Source organism: Nelumbo nucifera, chromosome 6, assembly GCF_055504915.1.
Source record: "Nelumbo nucifera cultivar China Antique chromosome 6, China Antique-T2T, whole genome shotgun sequence".
Lineage (NCBI taxonomy): Eukaryota > Viridiplantae > Streptophyta > Magnoliopsida > Proteales > Nelumbonaceae > Nelumbo > Nelumbo nucifera.
The window spans coordinates 67129290-67150654 of NC_142654.1; the positions used below are offsets into that span (position 1 = coordinate 67129290).

General features: G+C 37.2%; 1 protein-coding gene across 3 annotated transcripts; it reads right to left on the reverse strand.

The window, feature by feature from the left end:
- Window positions 1–2996: 2996 nt before the first annotated feature.
- LOC104606872 (diacylglycerol O-acyltransferase 2D-like) lies at window positions 2997–19889 on the reverse strand. Of its 3 annotated transcripts, none has more exons than XM_088889248.1 (9): window positions 19507–19884; window positions 19323–19397; window positions 19147–19232; window positions 15214–15413; window positions 14971–15126; window positions 13954–14040; window positions 5329–5426; window positions 4422–4509; window positions 2997–3393 (listed from the first exon to the last, which is right to left on the reverse strand). In XM_088889248.1, exons 1-9 carry the CDS (start codon window positions 19701–19703, stop codon window positions 3292–3294), a joined length of 1089 nt encoding a protein of 362 aa, XP_088745374.1. In that variant the 5' UTR covers window positions 19704–19884; the 3' UTR covers window positions 2997–3291. The 3 variants fall into 3 exon arrangements, with proteins under 3 accessions (XP_088745374.1, XP_010270587.1, XP_088745375.1); XM_010272285.3 differs by having other exon boundaries at window positions 15307–15413; window positions 19507–19881; XM_088889249.1 differs by lacking the exon at window positions 5329–5426 and having other exon boundaries at window positions 19507–19889.
- Window positions 19890–21365: the final 1476 nt, after the last annotated feature.

Sequence of the window (21365 nt, forward strand, 5' to 3'; positions counted from 1 at the left end):
TACTCTTTCCAAACTGAGCCAACTTGTGTTGCCAGGGATGATCATTTATGACCTGGAACGAGCCAAGCAAATCTTAGGCGTGAACAACCTGGCCCGTCCAGGTCTGGATGCTGGGGCTAGGCTGGGCTCAGCCGCTCAGGCAGCCCCAAAGGCCGTTAATGCACTGTGAAAACCTGGCTCATGAATCATGATCACCCTTAGCTATTATTGGCATGAATTAGGTAATAGTTTAACTTTAACCCAATTGAATTGGAGGCCATAAGAAGCGATTTAGATCCCTTGAACTGCAAGATTGATAAAAGCCTTAAACACAATTGTGGCATATTTGATGTGGGCATTCTGTTTAATGCTATATCTATTGTTAAATTATTAGTGTTTAAATCATTTTTTTACTATTTCAGCCCATATACTTTTGATCTATTCCTACTTTTTCTTACTAATTGCTACTTGGACACAGAGATGCCAGAAAAGTTTATTTTTCATTTTTAAATATCTGAAGAATCTTTCATCCTGATCTTTGGATTATTTAAGGCTTAATGATGACTTGAACCATAAAATCCAACCTCATTAAGAGTAACTTGTTACAAGCCATGACTGTGACTGGCTAGCGATGGACTAGGATAAGAATGAACCTATTTATATATAAGGGTTCTAAATTTCTAATTATAAAGCTAGTGAAGAGTTGTTTTCGCTGGAAGCGGCATGCTAGCCGATGCCAACAAACATGTCGTTATCCCAAACTGAAGCTCAGAAGTCATAACATACTGGGCCTGAAGTTCTTGTGTTTCTATTTCAAGTTTCAATTGATCATATATCTATTGCATTGAAGGCAAGAACACTGTAAGAAACCATGATTAATTCTAATTCGATTCATAGGCTTGCTTAGGTCGAAGATAGACTTAGTCAGAGTTGATGTTATCAACCAATTGGTTATAGGGGAAGTCCATTTCCCATCTTAGCTCCCACGGAAGTAGGACCGACCTATTCTTGTGGCTGTAGTTAGAGGTGTCAATGGACCGGTTTTGGGTTGGATTTATCGAATCAAAATCAATTTGGATGGATTGGAGGGACCAATGAGACATGTCAAATTGAACCAGTCCAGACTTAATGGTCCAAAGTGTTTATTGGATTGGATTGAACTTGATCCATCTGAAATGGATTTATATTAGATTGGGTTAGATAGAAATCCATTGATTGAAGATAAGAATACACTGTCAATGGACTAGGTTTGATAGGAACAAATCTAAATTAAAACCAATTTGAATAGATTGGACGGTTCAGACATTGAATTGGACTGGTCCAAAGTATTCATCAAATTGGTTTGGACCCGATCCATTTGTAATGGATCCATATTTGATCGGATCAGATTGGACTAAATCTGGTCCAATTGACACCCCTGTAGATTGATGAATGGTCAGGGCAAAATAGAGTTCCCTGTTCTGGGGAGAACCTTGTGAATGGTAAAGGACTTGGTTCACTGAGTTATGGGAGTGGGAAGAGTATATTCTTTGTAAAACCATGATGTGCACTCATTGCTTTAGCTACTGGTTACTGCTTTGATTAACTCTGGCCGCCTCAGTCCACTCAAGGCCTCCCCCCCGATGGGGAGAGGAGCCAGATTAGTACTATTCAGTATCAACACAACAGTTTTGTGTTCAAACTCTTTACAGAGTATTAAGCTGATTGATTATTACATGCATAGAACTTCCAGAACTAAACTTCAGGTCAAATGCCTTGATGATGCCTGTGCATGGAAGATAAGTTTCTTAAGAGATCAAAGTCAAATTGATGAAACAATTGCTAATTTATTTGTTCACTGTCATTTACAACTAGGATATTTCACTCATATTTATTTGTTCACTCATATTTATCATTTTTGTTTAACACCCATTTTTATTATTTAATTTAAGAGATTAAATTAAGTATTATTTTTATAAAGAGATATGGTATATATAAATAATTATTCCTAATGTTTTCTACCCTTATAATAGAGGGACCAAATTTAGAAATAAGGATATTTCAGCCAAGGAAAAGTTTGAAACAAGGTTCAGAATATTGGTATCGTGCAAGCTTAGATATAGTGGAAAGAAATTGATAGTCATGGATACACTGGGGAAACTATTACAGATTCCACAGATACATCAATAATAAGAAAATCTAAAGTTGAAATAATTATGAATTGGTTATAGTCATACACACATGAGAAATGCAAACTTCCATAGTTTATATAAAGAAATGCATTCCAATCAGCAATAATAGGAATCTAAAACATATACATATCATACAATAATTTTATTAATAATACATCAAACAATGTTTGAGTTTCCAATCTACTAAGGCTAAGCTTGGGAGTGCTTATTTGAAAAATAAGTGCTAAAAAGTAATTGCTTATTCTAATAAGTGCTCATGATCATTTGGTGAAAAAACACTAATTTTAAATAGGGCAAGTATAAATATTTTATAAATGATGTGATGGGCCAAGACATACCAGAAAGGAAATAATTGTTTATTTTATAAGCACTTCATTTATAAAATAAGTATTTATTTTATAAACACTTATTCTCAAAACAATCACTTATTTCAGGCTTATCTCTCAAACACCAATAAGTACTTATTGGTGTGATTTCAGCCCAAACTAAGTGCTTATTTGAATAAGCACTCCCAAACTTGGCCTAAAATTGTTGTTGGATTAATGAGTTTGATAGGTCATTGATAGATCCATTTTATAGTTATTCCTTGCCATGAAATGGTTTAAAGTATATAAAATAAATGAATTTTTATTTTCCAAAATTTTCCTAAAAATTAAGAAAAATTCATTCTTTGTATAAATTATTGTTAGATCAATGAGTTTAAAGATCATTGATAGATCCATTTATAATTTTTTATTACAACGAAATTATTTAAAACATATAAAAAATCAATTATATTTTCTTTCATTATTTTCCATAGGTTCTTGGGGTAGCCTATAGAAATTGAACAAAGAAAAAAAAAAATCAGAAGTGAACATTTTTTTTATCTACGCTAGTGGCCACGGAGCTATGGCAGCAATTAGGACATCCTTATAACCTTTAGCGGCGGTCAGGACCACCAGCACAGGTTATGTCGTCATATTCCGCATATCCACATCATTTGATACTGATACAATGCGCTTCCTATGAGGCCTATCGTGTCAATATTTTAAACTTTATCTGAGACACTAAATGCCCTATGATATAAATATATAAAATTCAACAAGTACAACTGAAATATATATTTGCAAATGGAATACCGGAAACCCAAGGAAAGCACTTATCAGAGTACTGTCAATTGACGATCAGCATGGCCCACCCTAGCCTTGTGTTTCGCAAAGAGCTCTTCAAGGGCAGCTACAAATTGGCTATGCACCTCATTCACCTGCCCAGACAACGTAAAATAATGTCAGTTAACGGATTTAAAGGCTTGTATTTCCGTGGTGTGTTAAGTTATTAAATCCTAACGGGGTGTTTGGCACTTGAGTATTTCACAAGTGTTTCATTTAACAAGTGGGCCCCGATTCACAAGTGTTTCATTTTACCTGTTATTTTGAATAACACAAAAAAATCGAGATGCAGGCTGACTGGGCATTTAAAGTGATTTAACTTAATATTATAATATATTTATAATGATAACTGTATGACATCTCAAAAAAGAAGTCGGTTTTTTCAAATTTCAATGTGCTACGCCTACGAGGCAATTCAAGAAACATCAATTTGACGATTCAAGAAATGCCTCCTTTCCTGAATCTGAGAACTAATCATTGCAAAAACATTTTTTTTTTTAAAACAGGATTGCCAAATGCGATTTTCTTGCCGATTCCATTTAATTGCTGATATGGCATGAATGACACATCAGCAAAAACGGAATGCTTGTGAACAGTCAATTAATCCATTATGTAGAAGGAAACTTCACAGGTTTCAGTGCAATTAATCCATCAACATGCACCAGTCAAACAGTACTGAAGAGAGATGTTTTCTGTTGCCCACAACATTTCTTGTGATGTAAAATTGAAGGCCTAATGGCATGAGGAAGTTAGTTTAGTTTATGACTAGAGAAAAAAGCTAAAGACCCAGAAAGATAGGGTGTTCCACCATGAGCTTTTTGATACGCCAGCATGCCTTCTGGATAAAGTCTGTGTGTGTGTGGGTGACAATTGCAGCTAACCCATGTTGATAGCAATGATATGGTCTTTCCTTGTGTCTCATTTAAACCATCAGGCATCAACAGAAGGAGAGTTGGATTGCTTTCATCCTTCAGCACCATCAACAGAAACCAGAGATATGGAACACTATCCCTAACAGAGCCTAAATGAAAGAAATAAAGGATAACTTACGAAGACCAAGTCACTAACAACAACTTATTTATATCCTGCACCAATGGGAAGGAGGGGTCCAAGGTGTTCTTACCTCTTCCATGGTTGGTTGTGGATTTCTTTTGAGCTTAATGGGCCTGCCAACCACAACATGCATAGGCCGGCGATATGGTAGTGGTGATCTGAGAAAATAAAACCGTTAGATGGATTTCATTGTCTATAATGAGAACCATATTAAATAGACTATAGTTAAGAATTGTATACAATTCCTTTTATCTCTCTCAAGGGATGAATGCCTGGTTTTGAATCTATGTAGAATTTTTTCATTATTCATTGAAGCAGCACCTGCCAGCTTTACAAATTGAATTTTATTCACACTATCCATCATTTTTTGCTCCAAACTCTCAGTGCTTTGACAAAGGTTTCTTGTAGTTAAAATACCGATTTGCCCAATACCAAGTTATGAGCTCAAACCAACAAGATTTGTTGTATTTATAATTTTGGAAAGAAGATTCAAAACAGTAAGTTCCATTCTCTCTCTTCTTCTATATTTACAACATTGTCCAATGCAAGAAAAAGGATGGGTTCCTCTGCAGTCTATGCTTGCTAGTTTTCTATTTAAAAATGATAAAAGATGAAGTCTCTCTTAAGTGAAGCTACAATATAGTTTAGAAGGGGAAACTTTCAGGATCTCATTGAATGCCACTGACCGCTTCAATTTTCAAAGTTCAATACATGGAAAGGTATGGCTGACACAGATGATTAATATCTAACCTCCATGTGAAGAGAAAGGGTGCTTGAACTTAGCTATGCTACTAAATAACACCCAAATGATTCACTGGTTAATCCTGTTATGCCTTATTTTCTTCTCTATAGGATTTTGGCATCTTGCAGTGACTCGATATCAGAGAATAGATGAAAATAGGTATATTTTTTCACTTTTTTAAATCAAATTGATTAAAAAAGTTAATAGAGAAAGGCTGAAGATATATGCTACATACCCAAAAGTTCCCCAGAAAATGATTGGAGTGAACTTTATAACTCTACACAGTCGCCGATACAGTTTCCCACTTGGCTGCCACCATTTGAATACGTCTGTCTGCAATTCACAAAATGAACAAGCGTTACAACACACAGATGGGTATCCCAGCAGCCCCCTCCATAACTTACCTGATAGGTCCCGGAGATTTCACACACAATTCTCAGTCACACGACAAAAATTACACAACTCCAATGAAAAGAAACTAGTATTCATTCAGAGAAAAGCATTAACAGTTGGTTGGTTCTTCGAGAGACGCCGGCTCTCCCAAACACACACAATATTCTTCACTCCCCAAAAACATACCCTTCCCCATCCCCCAAAGACCCTTCTTATACTCTTCTGACAGCATAACTGACTCCCCCCCATAAATGGCCAGCTGGCCTAATTATAAATGCCCAACACTCTTCTTATTCATAACTGACATAGCTATAAATGCCCCAAGACTCTTCTTATTCCCTTCTGACTTCCTCAATAAATGCCCAGCTGGTAAGCCCCAAGTGTTCAATTATTTCCCCCCTTAACCGATTGCTGTCCTTTCCTTTTCCTAGCATACGTAAGGTTAATTCGGGGCCTATCATTACCCGCCGCCCAAAGACTAACCTTGTCCTCAAGGTTAAAATGAGGGAATTGGTCTCGAAGCAAGTCAAAAGGCTCCCAAGAATCTTCAAAATCAGGCAGGTCCTGCCAATGAATAAGCACTTCCAAACCAGTAACTCCTGGCATAGTGGATAAGCGCACACCGCACACGGCAGCAGGTTCCACAAGCATCTCCATATCAGCAGACAGAGTGGAAGGAATCACAAGAGAAGAGATATGGTTGCCAATCGCCTTCTTGAGTTGCGAGCATGAAAAACTGGGTGAATTCGTGCATCTGGAGGAAGTTGAAGTTTATAAGCGACAACGTCAATTCTTTCCACAATAGCAAATGGTCCATAAAAACGAGAGGCAAGCTTTTCATTGACTCGGCGAGCTAGTGACTATTGGCGATAAGGTCGCACTCTCACATAGACCCAATCCCCGACATCAAAATTCACATCACGTCGGTTCGCATCAATCGAGTCTTTCATCTTTTGTTGTGCACGGTGTAGATGAGCACATAGCTCACCAAGTATAGCGTTACGCTGAAGGAGAACAGCTTCAACATCAGCATTATCCGTAGAGCCAAGTTCATAGTGGATTAATGGAGGAGGATCGCGCCCATAAACCACCTTGAAAGATGTCATGCCAGCAGCAGTGTGAAAAGAGGTATTATAGCTGTATTCTGCCCAAGATAACCAAGAAGACCAGCGGGAGGGAGAATCAGCCGCGAAGCAGCGCAAATAAGCCTCTAAACAGCAATTAACCACTTCCGACTGACCATCCGTCTAGGGATGGTAAGCTGAACTATGACGCAATTCTGAACCTTGCAAAGTGAAAAGCTCGCGCCAAAAGAAACTCATAAAGACTTTATCACGATCAGACACAATTGATCGGGGAATGCCATGTAAACGAACTATGTTGTGTAAGAAAGCCTGAGCAACCGTGAGAGCTGAGAAAGGATGACTGAGAGGGATGAAATGGGCATACTTGGAGAGACGATCGACCACCACCATAATTGTATCAAATCCCTTCGACTTAGGAAGAGCCTCAATAAAGTCCATAGCAATATCCTCCCAGATCTGTTTAGGAACGGGTAAAGGTTGAAAAAGGCCAGCAGGAGACATGGCTTCATATTTACTGCGTTGACACACATCACAGGCCTGCACAAACTCCTAAATAGAATGTTTTATCCCCCGCCAATAAAATTCAGCTGCTATACGCCGATATGTCCGGCGAATTCCAGCGTGACCTCCCACAACACCAGAATGAAACTCTTTAAGTAAGAGGGGGATAAATGGAGAAGAAGCCGACAGAACCAATTTACCATGATAACAAAGGTGATCCCCAACTAAAGAGTAGGCAAGATAAGTAGCCGGATCATGCTGTATGACATTTTTAATGTTGGCCAGAAAAGAATCAGCATCAAATTGCTCCTTAAGGTCATCAAAATCAAGAAAAATAGGGACTGTAAGATAATTTAAGTGCATTTCAGTAGGAACTCTGGAGAGAGTGTCAGCCACGGCATTTTCAGTACCAGGTTTGTACTGAATCTCAAAGTCATAATTCATAAGCTTAAGGAGCCACTTATGATGCTCACCTTCGACAATCCGCTGCTCCAACAGATACTTAAGACTACGCTGGTCGGTACGAACAATAAAGCGTCTACCAAGAAGATAGGGGCACCAATTTTTAATGGCAAAGACAATAGCCATTAATTCACGCTCGTAAACCGATTTAAACTGTGCAGACGGATTAAGCTTGTGGCTGTAAAAAACTATGGGCCGATTATTCTGCATTAATACCGCACCGAGACCCACACCGGATGCATCTGTCTCGATCAAAAAGGGCTGAGAGAAATCCGGAAGGGCCAACACAGGTACGGTCGTCATAGCCCGTTTCAACTCCTGAAAGGCGTTCTCAGCTTCTGCATTCCATGAGAAGGCATCCCTTTTAAGCTGTTATGTCAATGGCCATGCTATTTTACTGTAGTTACGCACAAAACGGCGATAATAGCCCGTAAGTCCCAGAAAACCGCGAAGAGCTTTAAGTGAAGATGGTTGGAGCCAATCAACCATGGCCTGGATCTTAGAAGGATCGGCAGAAACACCAGCCGCACTGATAATATGACCCAGGTATTCAATGCTAGGCTGAGCAAAGATACATTTCTTTGAGTTAGCAAAGAGACGGTGGGCACGCAACAGAAACCTGTTGAAGGTGATCCAAATGGGCAGCTTCGGAAGCACTATAAACCAGAATATCATAAAAAAAAACCAGCATAAAGCGACGGAGGAAACCATGGAAGACAATATTCATTAATGACTGAAAAGTCGATGGCACATTGGTAAGACCGAAGGGCATGACAAGAAACTCATAATGGCCCTCATGGGTGCGAAGTGCAGTCATGGGAATATCCTCACTACGGACACAAATCTGATGGTTGCCCGATTTAAGATAAATTTTGCTGAAAATAGAAGCACTATGAAGCTCATCAAGAAGTTCTTCGATAACCGGAATGGGAAACTTATCCGGAACCGTAGCACGGTTAAGGGCCCGGTAATCAACACAAAAACGCCAGCTTCCGTCCTTTTTCTTGACTAAAAGGATTGGGCTCGAGTAGGGGCTTGTACTTGGCTGAATAATACCCGCGGCCAGCATCTCAGAGACAAGGCGTTCAATTTCATCTTTCTGGAACTAAGGGTATCTGTAAGGACGAACAGAGATCGGGGACGTGCCCTCATGCAAGACAATAGCATGCTCCGTAGCCCGAGTAGGGGGTAAACCCGTAGGCATATCAAAAACATCTTTGAACTCATCCAGTAAAGCGGAAATTGGCAGGGGTATGGGCAAGGCAGAGTTCAACGAAGAATCCACCACCTGCAAATGTTATAATTCCAACAAAACCCCTTGTCCCTCATGTTGTAAGTTACGCATCATAGCATGCAAAGACACTTGAGAAGAACAGGGAGAAGGGTCGCCCTACAATTTCACACGGACACCCCCCAAATTGAGCTTCATAGACATGTTACCCCAATTCATCACTGAGTCCCCGAGGGATGCTAACCAAGGAAAACCAAGAATGACATCCGTAGAGCCCAATTTTAAAGGGAAGAAATCAGCAATGACCTCCAATTCAGGTAAGTTGAGGCAGACCTGACGGCAGACTCCAGAAGTTCTCACCTCGTCGCCATTACCCATCTAAACTCCAAACTCGTGTGTAGGAGCGCGGGGTAATTTTAATTCCTCCACTAAAGCTTCGGAGATAAAATTGTAAGATGCACCTGAGTCTATCAATACGGTCACCTCACGTGACAAAATGCATCCATGTACCTTAAGGGAATTAGCCGCACACAAGCCCACAAGAGATGAAACACAAAGCACGGCTGAATCTGGAGCCGGAGCAATTTCAGTGTCCGCTGAAGTGGTGTCCAAATTAGACACATCAGAAGTAACTTCTTCGACCTCATCTTGAACCCATAAAACCTGAAGTGATTTCTGAGCACAACGATGACCAGGACTATATTTCTCGTCGCAACGGAAACATAGACCCTTCGCACGCTTCTGCTGCATCTCTTTATCGGTCATTTTTTTGAAAGCAGGTGGCAGGGGCTTAATAATTGGGACCGAGGAAGAAGGAATCGCGGCACGTGCAGGTCGGGTGACAGCGGAAGTAGTCACCTGCGAAACCTGTGAATTAAAATGAGCTCCAGAGGGGGATGTTGTGGGCCAACGATGAAATGAACCTGATTGATAAGCCCAAAGGGCCTAATTCTTATCCTCAATCTTCTGGGCCGCAACCATTTTCCTGATCAACCCAACGGGTTCCATCTGTCGGAGTTCAGCCTGAATATCTGGGTGCAACCCATTAACAAATGCTGCTTCAAGGACTGATTCCGGCAGGTCACGCAAGGGAGCAGAGAGCACCTCGAATTGGCGACGATATTCCTTAACAGTAGAAGACTGATGTAACGAAAAGAGCTGCTCCTGTAAATTACCCTCTTGAGTTGATCAAAAACGTTCAAGGAGGAGCTCTTTGAATTCTGTCCAACCACGAAAAGGTCGCCGACCATCTTCCCAGTAATACCACGCCAAAGCATCGCCCTCTAAACAGACAACAACAGCTTGCAAACGCTTCGCCGGAAGCAATCCATTAATCTCAAAATAGCGCTCCGCACGAAAAAGCCAGTCGTTTGGATTTTCCCCATAAAAAATAGGTAACTCCAACTTCCTGGGAAGTGAATCAAGAGTATGTTCCGGCACCGGCATCGAAGAAGACGTCAGGAATGCCGCACTCTTCCCTTTGTCAGCAACACGACTCGATGTAATTAATGGAAGAGCAATGTCAGTAGAAGACAAGGGAGCAGAAGAGACCTGTTGATGAAGCAACAGATCAAAACGTCTCACCAGATCTTGAACGCCTCCCTCCAGAGATTGGACCGAGCTCTCTAGAGACGAGATCTTTGAAAGTCCAGCTGCTACCTTATCCGGATCGAGACGCTGAAAATCATTACGTAAGCCATCCATCTCCAGACGAAAACCAGAATGCAGAGAAGACAAGCGTTCTTCGAATCCCTCCACTTGCGATGCCACTTCCTTAACTGTCACCGTGGCCAAGGAAAGACGGGCTCTGATACCACTGATAGGTCCCAGAGATTTCACACACAATTCTCAGTCACACGGCAAAAATTACACAATACCAATGAAAAGAAACTAGTATTCATTAAGAGAAAAGCATTAACAGTTGGTCGGTTCTTCAAGAGACGCCGGCTCTCCCAAACACTCACAATATTCTTCACTCCCCAAAAACATACCCTTTCCCATCCCCCAAAGACCCTTCTTATACTCTTCTGACAGCATAACTGACTCCCCCCCATAAATGCCCAACACTCTTCTTATTCATAACTGACATAACTATAAATGCCCCAAGACTCTTCTTATTCCCTTCTGACTTCCTCAATAAATGCCCAGCTGGTAAGCCCCAAGTGTTCAATTATTTCCCCCCTTAACCGATTGTTGCCCTTTCCTTTTCCTAGCATACGTAAGGTTAATTGGGGGCCTATCATTACCATTGTTACCAAGATCATTTTCAATGGCTGGTTCAAGTCTTGGATTTTCATAGTACAATGAGACAAAGCCCAATGGGCACCGTACCTTCTAGAGATCTAAACTAAACATCATTTCTAGATTATCATTAGTTCCGATATGGGGAAAAGCAACAGATATTGGTAATTTTGAAGCCTCTGTAAAATGAAAGAATTTCTGCCATAGTTGAGTCAACTGTGGCGAATGGAGCCAAAGGGATATGGATAATTTTTTTTTTCATCCCTCCAAGATCAATCCCTGAGACCTGAAGGGCCTTTTCTTCTTCGATGACTACCATCAAAATTAACTTACGAACCCTATTGGAGGAGGATGCAAATAATATTTCTAACCCATGACAATGGGTATGACAATAAAATTAAAATCCCCAAAATAATTCTGTAAAGTAGATCTGACACTTTTAAGGCCTGACTAGGCAATTCCCAGAAGGAAACTGCAGAGGTAATATTTAGGGGTGTCAACAGTATTCGAAAATCCAATTTCGAATTCGATATTCGACATAATTGAATCGAATTTGGGTAATTCGAATATCTAATCGGTTGAATTCGGATATCCTATTCATAGCGAATAGTTAATCGGATTCGAATTCGGATATGACCTGATTTGATTCGATAAATATCCAAATTCGATCGATTATTTAATTCTTATATATAATATAAAATATTTTATATAATTTATATATATATAATAATTAAGTTATATAAAAAATGTATATATTTATATACTTTATATCAATAAAATATTTATTATATACACTTATTAATTATCTAAAATAATTAATTAATCGAATTCAAATCGAATCGAATATTCGAATACTTAATCGGATTCGAATTCGGATATTAATTTTTAATATCCGTCAGATATCAGATTCTCTAATTGGATTCGAATTCGATCTGTTTACGCCCCTAGTAATATTTTCCAATCCCACATATCACCAGTAATGTCACACTCCATATGGCACAACCTATTAAATCAATAAGAGCAGCACTAAAGGTCTTTGATATGCATTAGAAAGGCCCAGGATAAGAGCCTTGGGAAATTAAACCAAATAGAAGAAACAATATTGAAATGAATAAAAAGGTAACGAGCTCATTTCTTGTCCATTTCAGACAAGAATAAAACCTGAAAAGCACATTTTTGAGAGACTACCTTTTCTGGAGCACGCCACACATTTAGTTACTAAAATGTTGTCCAATCAAAATCTTCAGAAGGAAAATCAAATAAGATCAATCCCAATAAACTTGAATTTAACTGCATATATGCTAGTGTTGCAAGGACTATATGGATGAACCATCCATGTCAGACATGCATCAGATTCTTATGCTTAATGGATTCTTGAGTGACACTTTTACGTAACATTTTCCTTTAGCTCTTTTCTTATTTGACATAAATGCCAATTTCCCATTAGGTATAAATCATTAGAATGCTTTTTTCCCACAAAATGTTGTAACAAAAATAAAGTTCTAAACCTTTTCCCTTAGGTATAAATTTTCAGAGGATGTTTGGTGCAGTATTGTTCCCCTTGCCGAGGAGTTCCCCTCTCTATTTGCTTTAGCCCAAGACAAGGATATCAAAACTAGTGACTGTTTTGAAATGGTAGCCACCAATATCATCTGGGTGCCATGGCTGATAAGGAATGTGGATGGTTTGGACATTGCTAATCTGGTTTCCTTACTGGCTTCCCTGATCCATGTTGTCTTTAATCCTTTGGACCAAGATAAACTCTAGTGGACTGGGGATGGGTCTGGTGCCTTTTCAATTAAATCTTGCTATCAGTTGTTGGTAAGGACCGATGAAATTCAGGTTCCCTCGAACTGGATTTGAAAGTCCAAAATCCCTTCAAAGGTGATCTTCTTCATCTGGGCAGCAATCAAGGGAGATATTCTCACGGTCGACAACCTCAGATCTAAAGGTTTGGTTATTGTCAATAGGTGTTTTCTTTGTGGCTTGCACCTTTTGCTTCACTGTGTGCTCACCCATCAAATCTGGTGTCATTCTTGGGTGTTTTTGAAGTCATTTGGGTGGTTCCACCAAACATGCAGCGTCTCTTCTCTTTCTTGGAGATTAAAAGCTTTCATCTGTTGGTATGTTTGGAAAGAGGAATAACAGGGCTTTCCAAAATGTCTCTTCTTCTGTCGGAAAGGTTTGCACCAGAATTGAAAAGGGTCTGGTTAGTTGGGTTTCCCTCTATTAGGAGATCTTGGGTTTAACCATTTAAGCTTTGCTCAATTTGTCTCTCAGTGGGGTACTCTGATCAGGGAAGAAGCTATCTTTATGTAATCCGTTCTATCTTATTTTATTTTCTAGCTCTCTCTATATGCAAGGGAATCACTTCCTCTTTTTCCTCCTTTTGATGAAAGCTTCTTACCTTTCAAAAAAAAATAAATAAAAATATGAGTTAATAGTTTATACTTTTAATTTGTCTTGCTGAATCAGGCTCTTAGATATGCATCAAATTCTGGTTCCCATGTCCATACAATACTGATAAAATGACAGCCAATTTAGGGATTAGGTCTATGCAACACTAGCTGCCAAAGTCTTTTTTTTTAAGGAATTCTATTGGAATGCAAGAAGTATGATTGTTGAAGGATAATAAGGAACCTTTGAGAAAAAATAACTAGAGGATTCAGAAAGGCTAACAAGTTTCACGTCACATGTAATTCTTAAAAGTTGAAATTCTAAGATAGACCAGAAGAATTAAAAAATGCACAGAAAAAGTATGAGTGCATGGCATAAAAGAAATTCTTAAAAGTTGAAATTCTCAGATACTTCCTCATTCCTGACCCCCTTCAGAGACCAAAGTACCAAACATTGTGGGAAGGGGTTTGGTCACAGGATTTGGAGGACATAAAAGAAATAATAAAGTATGAGTGCATGGCATAGAGGTTCCCATTCTGAAGATCAATACCTGACCAAAGCAGAAAACTGGAACCAAAGGTCGGCCTGTTTGTATGGCTATGCGAATAAACCCTTTTCTTGCCTTGACAAAGACAATCTACAAAAATAGTAATTTGACATAGACCAATTAAAAAAGGAGCAGAAATATTTAAATAAAACCAATATAGTATAAACAAGGACTAGAACCTGCAGATAATTGGTTGATATTCTACACCAAAACCAGGACCTGATGATTTGGATTTATATTTGCCAGAAAACAAAACAAAAAATTATGTGAGAAAGGAAACTAGTGTTCCTTAAGTCAGATTGTAAAGATTACCAAAGGGAATATGCCTCCCGAATAACCAGAAAAGTAAACATTCTAAACATACTGAATGAGAAATATTGCATGTAAAACTTACCCACAAGAAAAGAGAGAAAAATATATACTGGTGATTTAGGAGCATCCCATTTTAGATTTGGTGTAATGGTAAAAGCTTGTGCTAGCAAGCGTGAGAGCACGGGTTCAAGTCTGCGAGTGGTCATTTTTGTACAAAAAAAATTCCAATGGTTAGACCATATCCAGTCTACCCCTCCCAAGACCCTAGATAGCTGGGACGAATATTGGGTAATGGCCTTTGGCCATTTTAGACAAACCACCATAACTATGGCCCCGTAGTTGCTTGTTTCAAGAGAAAACGGTGCCCCTGTGCATTAATTATTACAGTGTAGAGTATTTTCATCTTTTTGCTTGGGTTTTACTCCATTTTATCAGAAATGGGATGTCACAAACCAAGACTAAGGGATTTCAGATAAATCAAAGCATTTAATGCACAACTGGGCTATTTATTTTCAGTTGTGAAACCCAGAAAGAAATTATAAAAGAAGCAAAGCAGAGACTATCAGAGAGATTTGAGAAATACTTGACTGGGTACAACAAGAAAAGCCTACAAGCACAAGTGGGATTTAGATTTATTGAAGGAAACAATTGGAACAGACACTAAGAACACTTAATCCTCTAATAATCAAATGAAGGATACAAACAGACCTCTGATCCATGCTTCATAAGACATGCCTCCTGCACCCCACCTGGCACTACAATGCAACTATGACCAGCTTCCAGAAGTGAGGTAAAATTCCTCTTTGTTGCAGGAGTTATCCCCAGCCAGGTCCATATATGCCTCAGGAATGGTGTATAAAAAATCTGTCATTTTCCACAAAAATGAAGAAAGAAGGAAATAGTGAAAAGTTCCAACCATACCAACAGGTATCATCATCATCTAAGCCTTACCCCAACTTTATAGGGTCGGCTACATAAATCCTGTTTCACCATTCTGTTCTGTTTAATGCCATATCTTACTGGCATCAAAGGTAGAAATCTTACAGCACTACTTGCAAGAAGCTTGATTTTTGGAAGATGCATGAATTCCGTAAAGTCCACAAGAGAAACAACTCCAATTGGAAAAACCGAATGTGGTTCATACCCAAAGACTGCAGGTATACATAGAGGCAGTCAATGTGCAAAATAAGGTGATGGTTGAGAGAGTAAAATAATTGAACTGAGATGGTGGTGAGGTCACTAAGAGAAAGAATCTAGGTGTTATAGAAGGTAGTAAAATTAAAAAAGAATAACAAAGAAATCTCTTAGAGAGATGAACAGATGATAGCATGAATACTCCAATGACCTCTCACCAAGATATGACATATTCACAATTCTAAGAAATAATTATTGGTTCATTGGACAATTCACGGTAGAGCAGAACTGAAACGATTTGGCACTAAGCCTGCCATTTTGGTAGGGTCAGTTTTGTTATGAAGGTAAACAAAGTTTTTTACTAATCGCTTTCCAAGTGTTTGAGGAGTAAGGGTTGAACTGTGTTTAAGGCAAGATATAGCTAAAGAACAAGAGGGTTCAAGTATAAAGTAAAGCGTACTTGTGGGGTGAGGGATCCTGAATAGGCATTTAGTTGCCATTTTGTTACACTGAAGTCTTATGTCTGAGAAGCAAAAAGCTCCAAAAGAAAGTACTTTGAAATTTTGTGATTTTCTCCTTTGTTTGACATCTAAGCATAGAGAACGTTGTTCTGGAATTTGAATGCTGAATTATGAAAATGGATGTTAATGTTAATGAAAAAATATTATAAAAGGGATTAATTAAACATTTAACAGTTAAAAATTAAAAAAACAAAGAAAAACAATGAGAAGCAAAAGAAATAATTAAAAATAATAGTACGATAATAAATTGATCAAATATTAATAAAGAAAAAGTAATAATAGTAAAACGATAATAATAAGACAATAAGAGTATATTATTAACAAAATATTAACACAATAACAATAGATAATAAAATATGAACATAAAATTAAAATTTCAGGAAAATTAAAAAAATATTAGTGAAAATAATAAAATAACAATAACATAACAAATAATAAAATATTAATAACAAAATAAGAAAAAGATATTTATAAAATAATATTATTAGAGTAATTAAATAGTGAACAAATATTAAAATAATAATAATAATATATTAATTAAATATTAATAAATCATTAATAACATAAGAATGTAATAAAAACAACGAAATAATAAAATAGTAACATGGTATAATAATAACAAATATTATATTGGTAACATGTTAACAAAAAATTAAAATACTAGTACTAATATATTAATAAAATAATAAAACAATATTACTAGTAAAATATTATTAATAATATATCAACAAAATAAATAAAATGAATAATGATATGATAACACAAAAAAATGAATAATGATATAGTGATCAGATATTATAAAAAATTAATAACATAACGAAAAACTAATAAAATCAGTAAAATATTAATGGAATAGAATTAATAAATGATAAAAAAATATTAAATAATATAGTAAACTATTAATAAAATAATAACAAATATGACAACATGAATAAAATTTAAGATATTAATAAAATAATAGAAAATATTTTGTTAACGAAATATTAATATATTAAAAAATAAATGTATTAATAATAAATAGTATTTAAATATTTGTATTCAGAAATATATTTTATGTTACTAATATTTTATTAATATTTAGTTTGTAATAATATTTTAACACAACATTTAATATTTTTAAATTATATTTGATTTTTTATATTATGAATATATTATTTTTATTTGTATCATTATTTTTCACATTTTAATATTTAAGTAATATTTATTAGTATTTTAGTAATATCTTATCAGTTTTTTAGTTTAATAGTATTATTTTTTTAATAATTTTTATTAATACTTTTCTATTATGTTTTTATTACTTTTTTGTATGATTTTAGTAACATTTTATTATGTTGGTATTTTCTTTTAATGTTTTAATAATTTATTCAGAACAGCTTATTAATATTTTTTTTGTTTCATTAGTATTTGACTATTTTAATACTTTTTTACATGAACTAAACAACATAAGGGCAAAACAATAAATTTACCTAGGAATATGAATGACCCATTTTAGCAAGATTAGACATAAATTCTTAATAACAAATTTACCAAACCATTTAAAGTCTCAAAAGCAAGTTACATTTTAGGCTTTAGATGTGTAATTAGAGTATTAGACCAAAAGAATGGCCCTTTACACAATGTTGATCCCATCTATTAAGGTCTTGAGAGGGGTGGATTGGAAAGCTTACCTCTTTGATACCTACATGGATCTACTAATGCCTTTGTACCCTATACATACAGTAGATTCTCTTTGTTTACAAACATAATATTTTTAAACATGATTAACAACCTAGACTATTAACAAAGACAATCTACTGTTTGTTTAGGCACAAAGATACTAGTATCCATTTGTAGCCAACCTTACTCCCTTTCTCTATTTTTGAGAAGGTTTAAGTTACTTTCTCTTCCAGGAACCTTGTTCTTGCCTATAAATAGTCTTGCACTCCTTCTCTTCCAAATGTATGAAAGAATTCTATTTGAACCATAAAATGCTTATAGTCTTGAGTGGAAAATTTTCACCCAAATGGTAGTGAGACACCATTTTTTCCTTGCCTGAGATTGTGAGGCCAATCCCAGATGGTGAAACTGTACCCCATATGCTTCACTTTCATCTTCTATCTTCTTCTTCTTGTTCTTTATCTTTACCTTCTGTGCAACAACACCATTAATACAAGCCCAGATCTCCTGAAAGCAAAAGTTGTGCAAACACCCTGGGAGCACAGCATCTAAGGCGTTTGCCAATGTGCAGCTGGATGATGTGCTCTGAGGGTGTTTGCATGCTTTTTGCCTTCAAGAAATCCTGTCTCCATTATTACAAATATGGCAGCAAACGTTATCTATTTGTCCAAATTCATATATGAACTTGACCCCATTAAGGGTGATTTGAATTCAATCCATTTATAATTGGATCAACCCCATTACCATCACCATCACCATCATTATCATCATCTAAGCCCTATCCCAACTTTATGGGTCAGCTACATGAATCCTGTTTCGCTATTCCATTCTGTTTAATATGATCCAACTATATGGATCAACTGCTATCCAATCCAATAAAAACTGATTCATTTATATATAAATATTATGCTCATATATACTTAAAATCTGTATTGTATCTATTAATAAAGTTGGTTTGATGTTGTGTTTTTACTAAACTGTCATAGGTTCATGTGTTGTATAAATTATTTTAAATTCATTTTGTAATGAAATATGAAAATCATTTTTAGTTCATATTGTTAATAATATATAACATTTTGATAATTTTTAGTTTAATTTATTGATACTATTCAACATACAATTGCAATCCCAATTTGAAATTGAATGTAAATGAATCAAATTTGGTTCTACCCATATTCAATTCGTTTCGTTTGCAGCCCCAAGATATTGGTTAGCTTTGCCTGATATCCTTGTTGAGATCAGGAGATTCATCATCGTGAACATCAAATTAGATGCCATAGCACCATTTCATACTCTTTCCACCTACTAGAACCTTTATTCCCTTACGATCTTTACATTATATGGCCCTCGATGGAGTAGAATGACAAAACAGGATTCATGTAGCAATGTCATTGGCTATTTGGCTATCTCTACAATGCATTGTTTAGGTCAACTCCGTATTAGCCCAGATTGGATAGAGTCCGTCATGAACAAAATCAGCGTAACCTAGTCTTGGTCCAGGATCCAGGACCGTCGGGCAGGCCAAAAAGAATTCAAACATCATATACTGGCAATTGAATGAATAAATGCATACCATAAGCTCGTTTTGATTCAAACGCCTTTATATCCTCTACATGCAGCGTCACCGGAAAATACGCACAGCAATGGTAACAGATGTACCTGAAAATTCATGCAAATTACACCATAAAATTAAGAAAAAGGTTATTTGGTAAACTATAATTGAAGAAAATTAGGGAAAAACGATTTTACCATGCCAATGTTCGACCTAGTTTACTTTCATCGTTAATAGGAAGCACCGTAAAAAACAAGAGCAGAACAAATATCCTGAAAAAAAAAAAAAGTGTCAGCATTCAGAAAGAGAGACGAAAGCAGAGAGAGAGGGAAAAGGCTAAGCAGAGCTGACGGAGAAAAGGAGAACAACTTTACTACGCACGAGAAAGCTAGGTAATTTGGAAGGAAGCACGCCATGAAAATCAATGCCACGACCAAATGTAAGGGACCGAGCAGAAGGGCGAGAGCCGTAACCATCTGCAACAGCGAAGATTCTTTTCTCTGGATTACTGTAGGCTCATCGCCGGCGTTAACGGATTTTTCACGGTCACCGATAGTCTCCGGCATGAATACAGGCATATAGCTATCAGAGAGAGAATTAGGAGGAGGTTCCCGTGAAGGTTGGTTAAAACGAACCTGGGCTTGCTTCGGGAAGGTATGTCTTAATGAAAACTGAAATACAAGCGGCAAATTCTGATCCGCGACCACGTTTTAAAACGAGGATGAACCGGGGGACCCGGTTCTAGGCTCTAGGCTCTGTCCAAGGCAGCGATTGCAACATTTGATCTTTCGACTTTCCACTTTCATAGCCTAAGCATCATAGGGGTGTTTACTGTCCGATCCGGTCAGACTAGAGGTGTAAATCGGGCCGTGCCGCCTGTGGCCCGGCACGAATTTGGATCGGCCCAGTATGGCTTGACACGATAATTTACGGGCCATGCTGGGCTTAGGGTTTTAGGTCCATGGGCTGGTACGGCATGACACGACCAAGCGGGTCATGTTGCTTGCAGCCCGCGCAAAGTGCGGGCTGTGCCGCCCTCCCTGGTGAAAATTTTGGGGGCCAGCTTGGCACTGCCAACGACCCAAGCCCGTGCGGGGCCGTGCCGTGAGCCGGGCTGGTCCGTGGGTCGAGTCTTGGGCTAGGTCGGGTCGTGCATCAGGCCAAAGCTGTTTATTTAAAAAAAATTGACAAAAAACTTAAAATTTTAAATTTATATGAATTTTGTGTATAAAATTGCTTATATATACAATAATTAAATAAATTAATATAATAAAATAAAAATTATATTTATTTTATTAATATACTATATACTATATACTATATACTATATACTATATACTATATATTATTATATAATTATAATTTATATAACATTATATAAATATAATTTATATAACATTATATAAATATATAAATAATATATATGGGCCGTGTTGGGCCAGGCTACGGGCAACACGGTCCGCTCGGTTGTGCCGTGTCATGCTGGCCCGTCGACCTAAAACCCATCCCAGCATGACTCGTTGATCGTCATGCTAGGCCGCAAGCGGCATGACCCAATTTACACCTCTAATTTTTATATATATTTATATAATATTATATAAATTATAATTACATAATAATATATAGTATATAATATATTAATAAAATAAATAGTTTTTTATTTTATTATACTAATTTATTTAATTATTGTATATATAAGCAATTGTATACACAAAATTCATATAAAAATTAAAATTTTATGTTTTTTGTCATTTTTTTAAATAAATAGCTTCGGCCCAATGCATGACTCGACTTGACCCAAGGCTCGATCCATGGGCCAACCCGGCCCATGGCACGACACAGGCCCGCATGGGCCTGGGCTATGCCGGGCCGACCCCCAAATTTTTCACCGGGGAGGGCGGCACGGCCCATAACAGCCCGTGGGCCAACATGGCATGGCCCACACTTTGCACGGGCCATCCACGATCTTTTTTCTCACAAAAAGAAAAAAAAAATCAATTAGACATTACTCCCATTTGGCTTTTTCCACAGCCAATGAGTGCTAAATTTTGGAATTCAGATTTGTTCCTAATAGAACATGCCTCACACCAACCTTACAGCATGGCATTGAGAACATCTTATAAGTCTAAGTGATGTGAGGAGCAAATCGAACTCTAATTTTGATTGTCAACATCCTAATCGTCATTAAATCATCCACCCCAAACTTTCTTAAGTGACAAAAGAACCCCCCTCCCCCCTCA

What these genes read in the sequence shown, in the direction of transcription:
- LOC104606872 (XM_088889248.1), bottom strand. Translation starts at nt 19,703, where the DNA reads ATGCCTGTATTCATGCCGGAGACTATCGGTGACCGTGAAAAATCCGTT. An exon ending in CCAAATTACCTAGCTTTCTC is followed by an intron (nt 19,398 to 19,506) that starts GTGCGTAGTAAA and finishes TTTTTTTTTCAG; the next exon opens with GATATTTGTTCTGCTCTTGT. An exon ending in TGAATCAAAACGAGCTTATG is followed by an intron (nt 15,414 to 19,146) that starts GTATGCATTTAT and finishes GTATACCTGCAG; the next exon opens with TCTTTGGGTATGAACCACAT.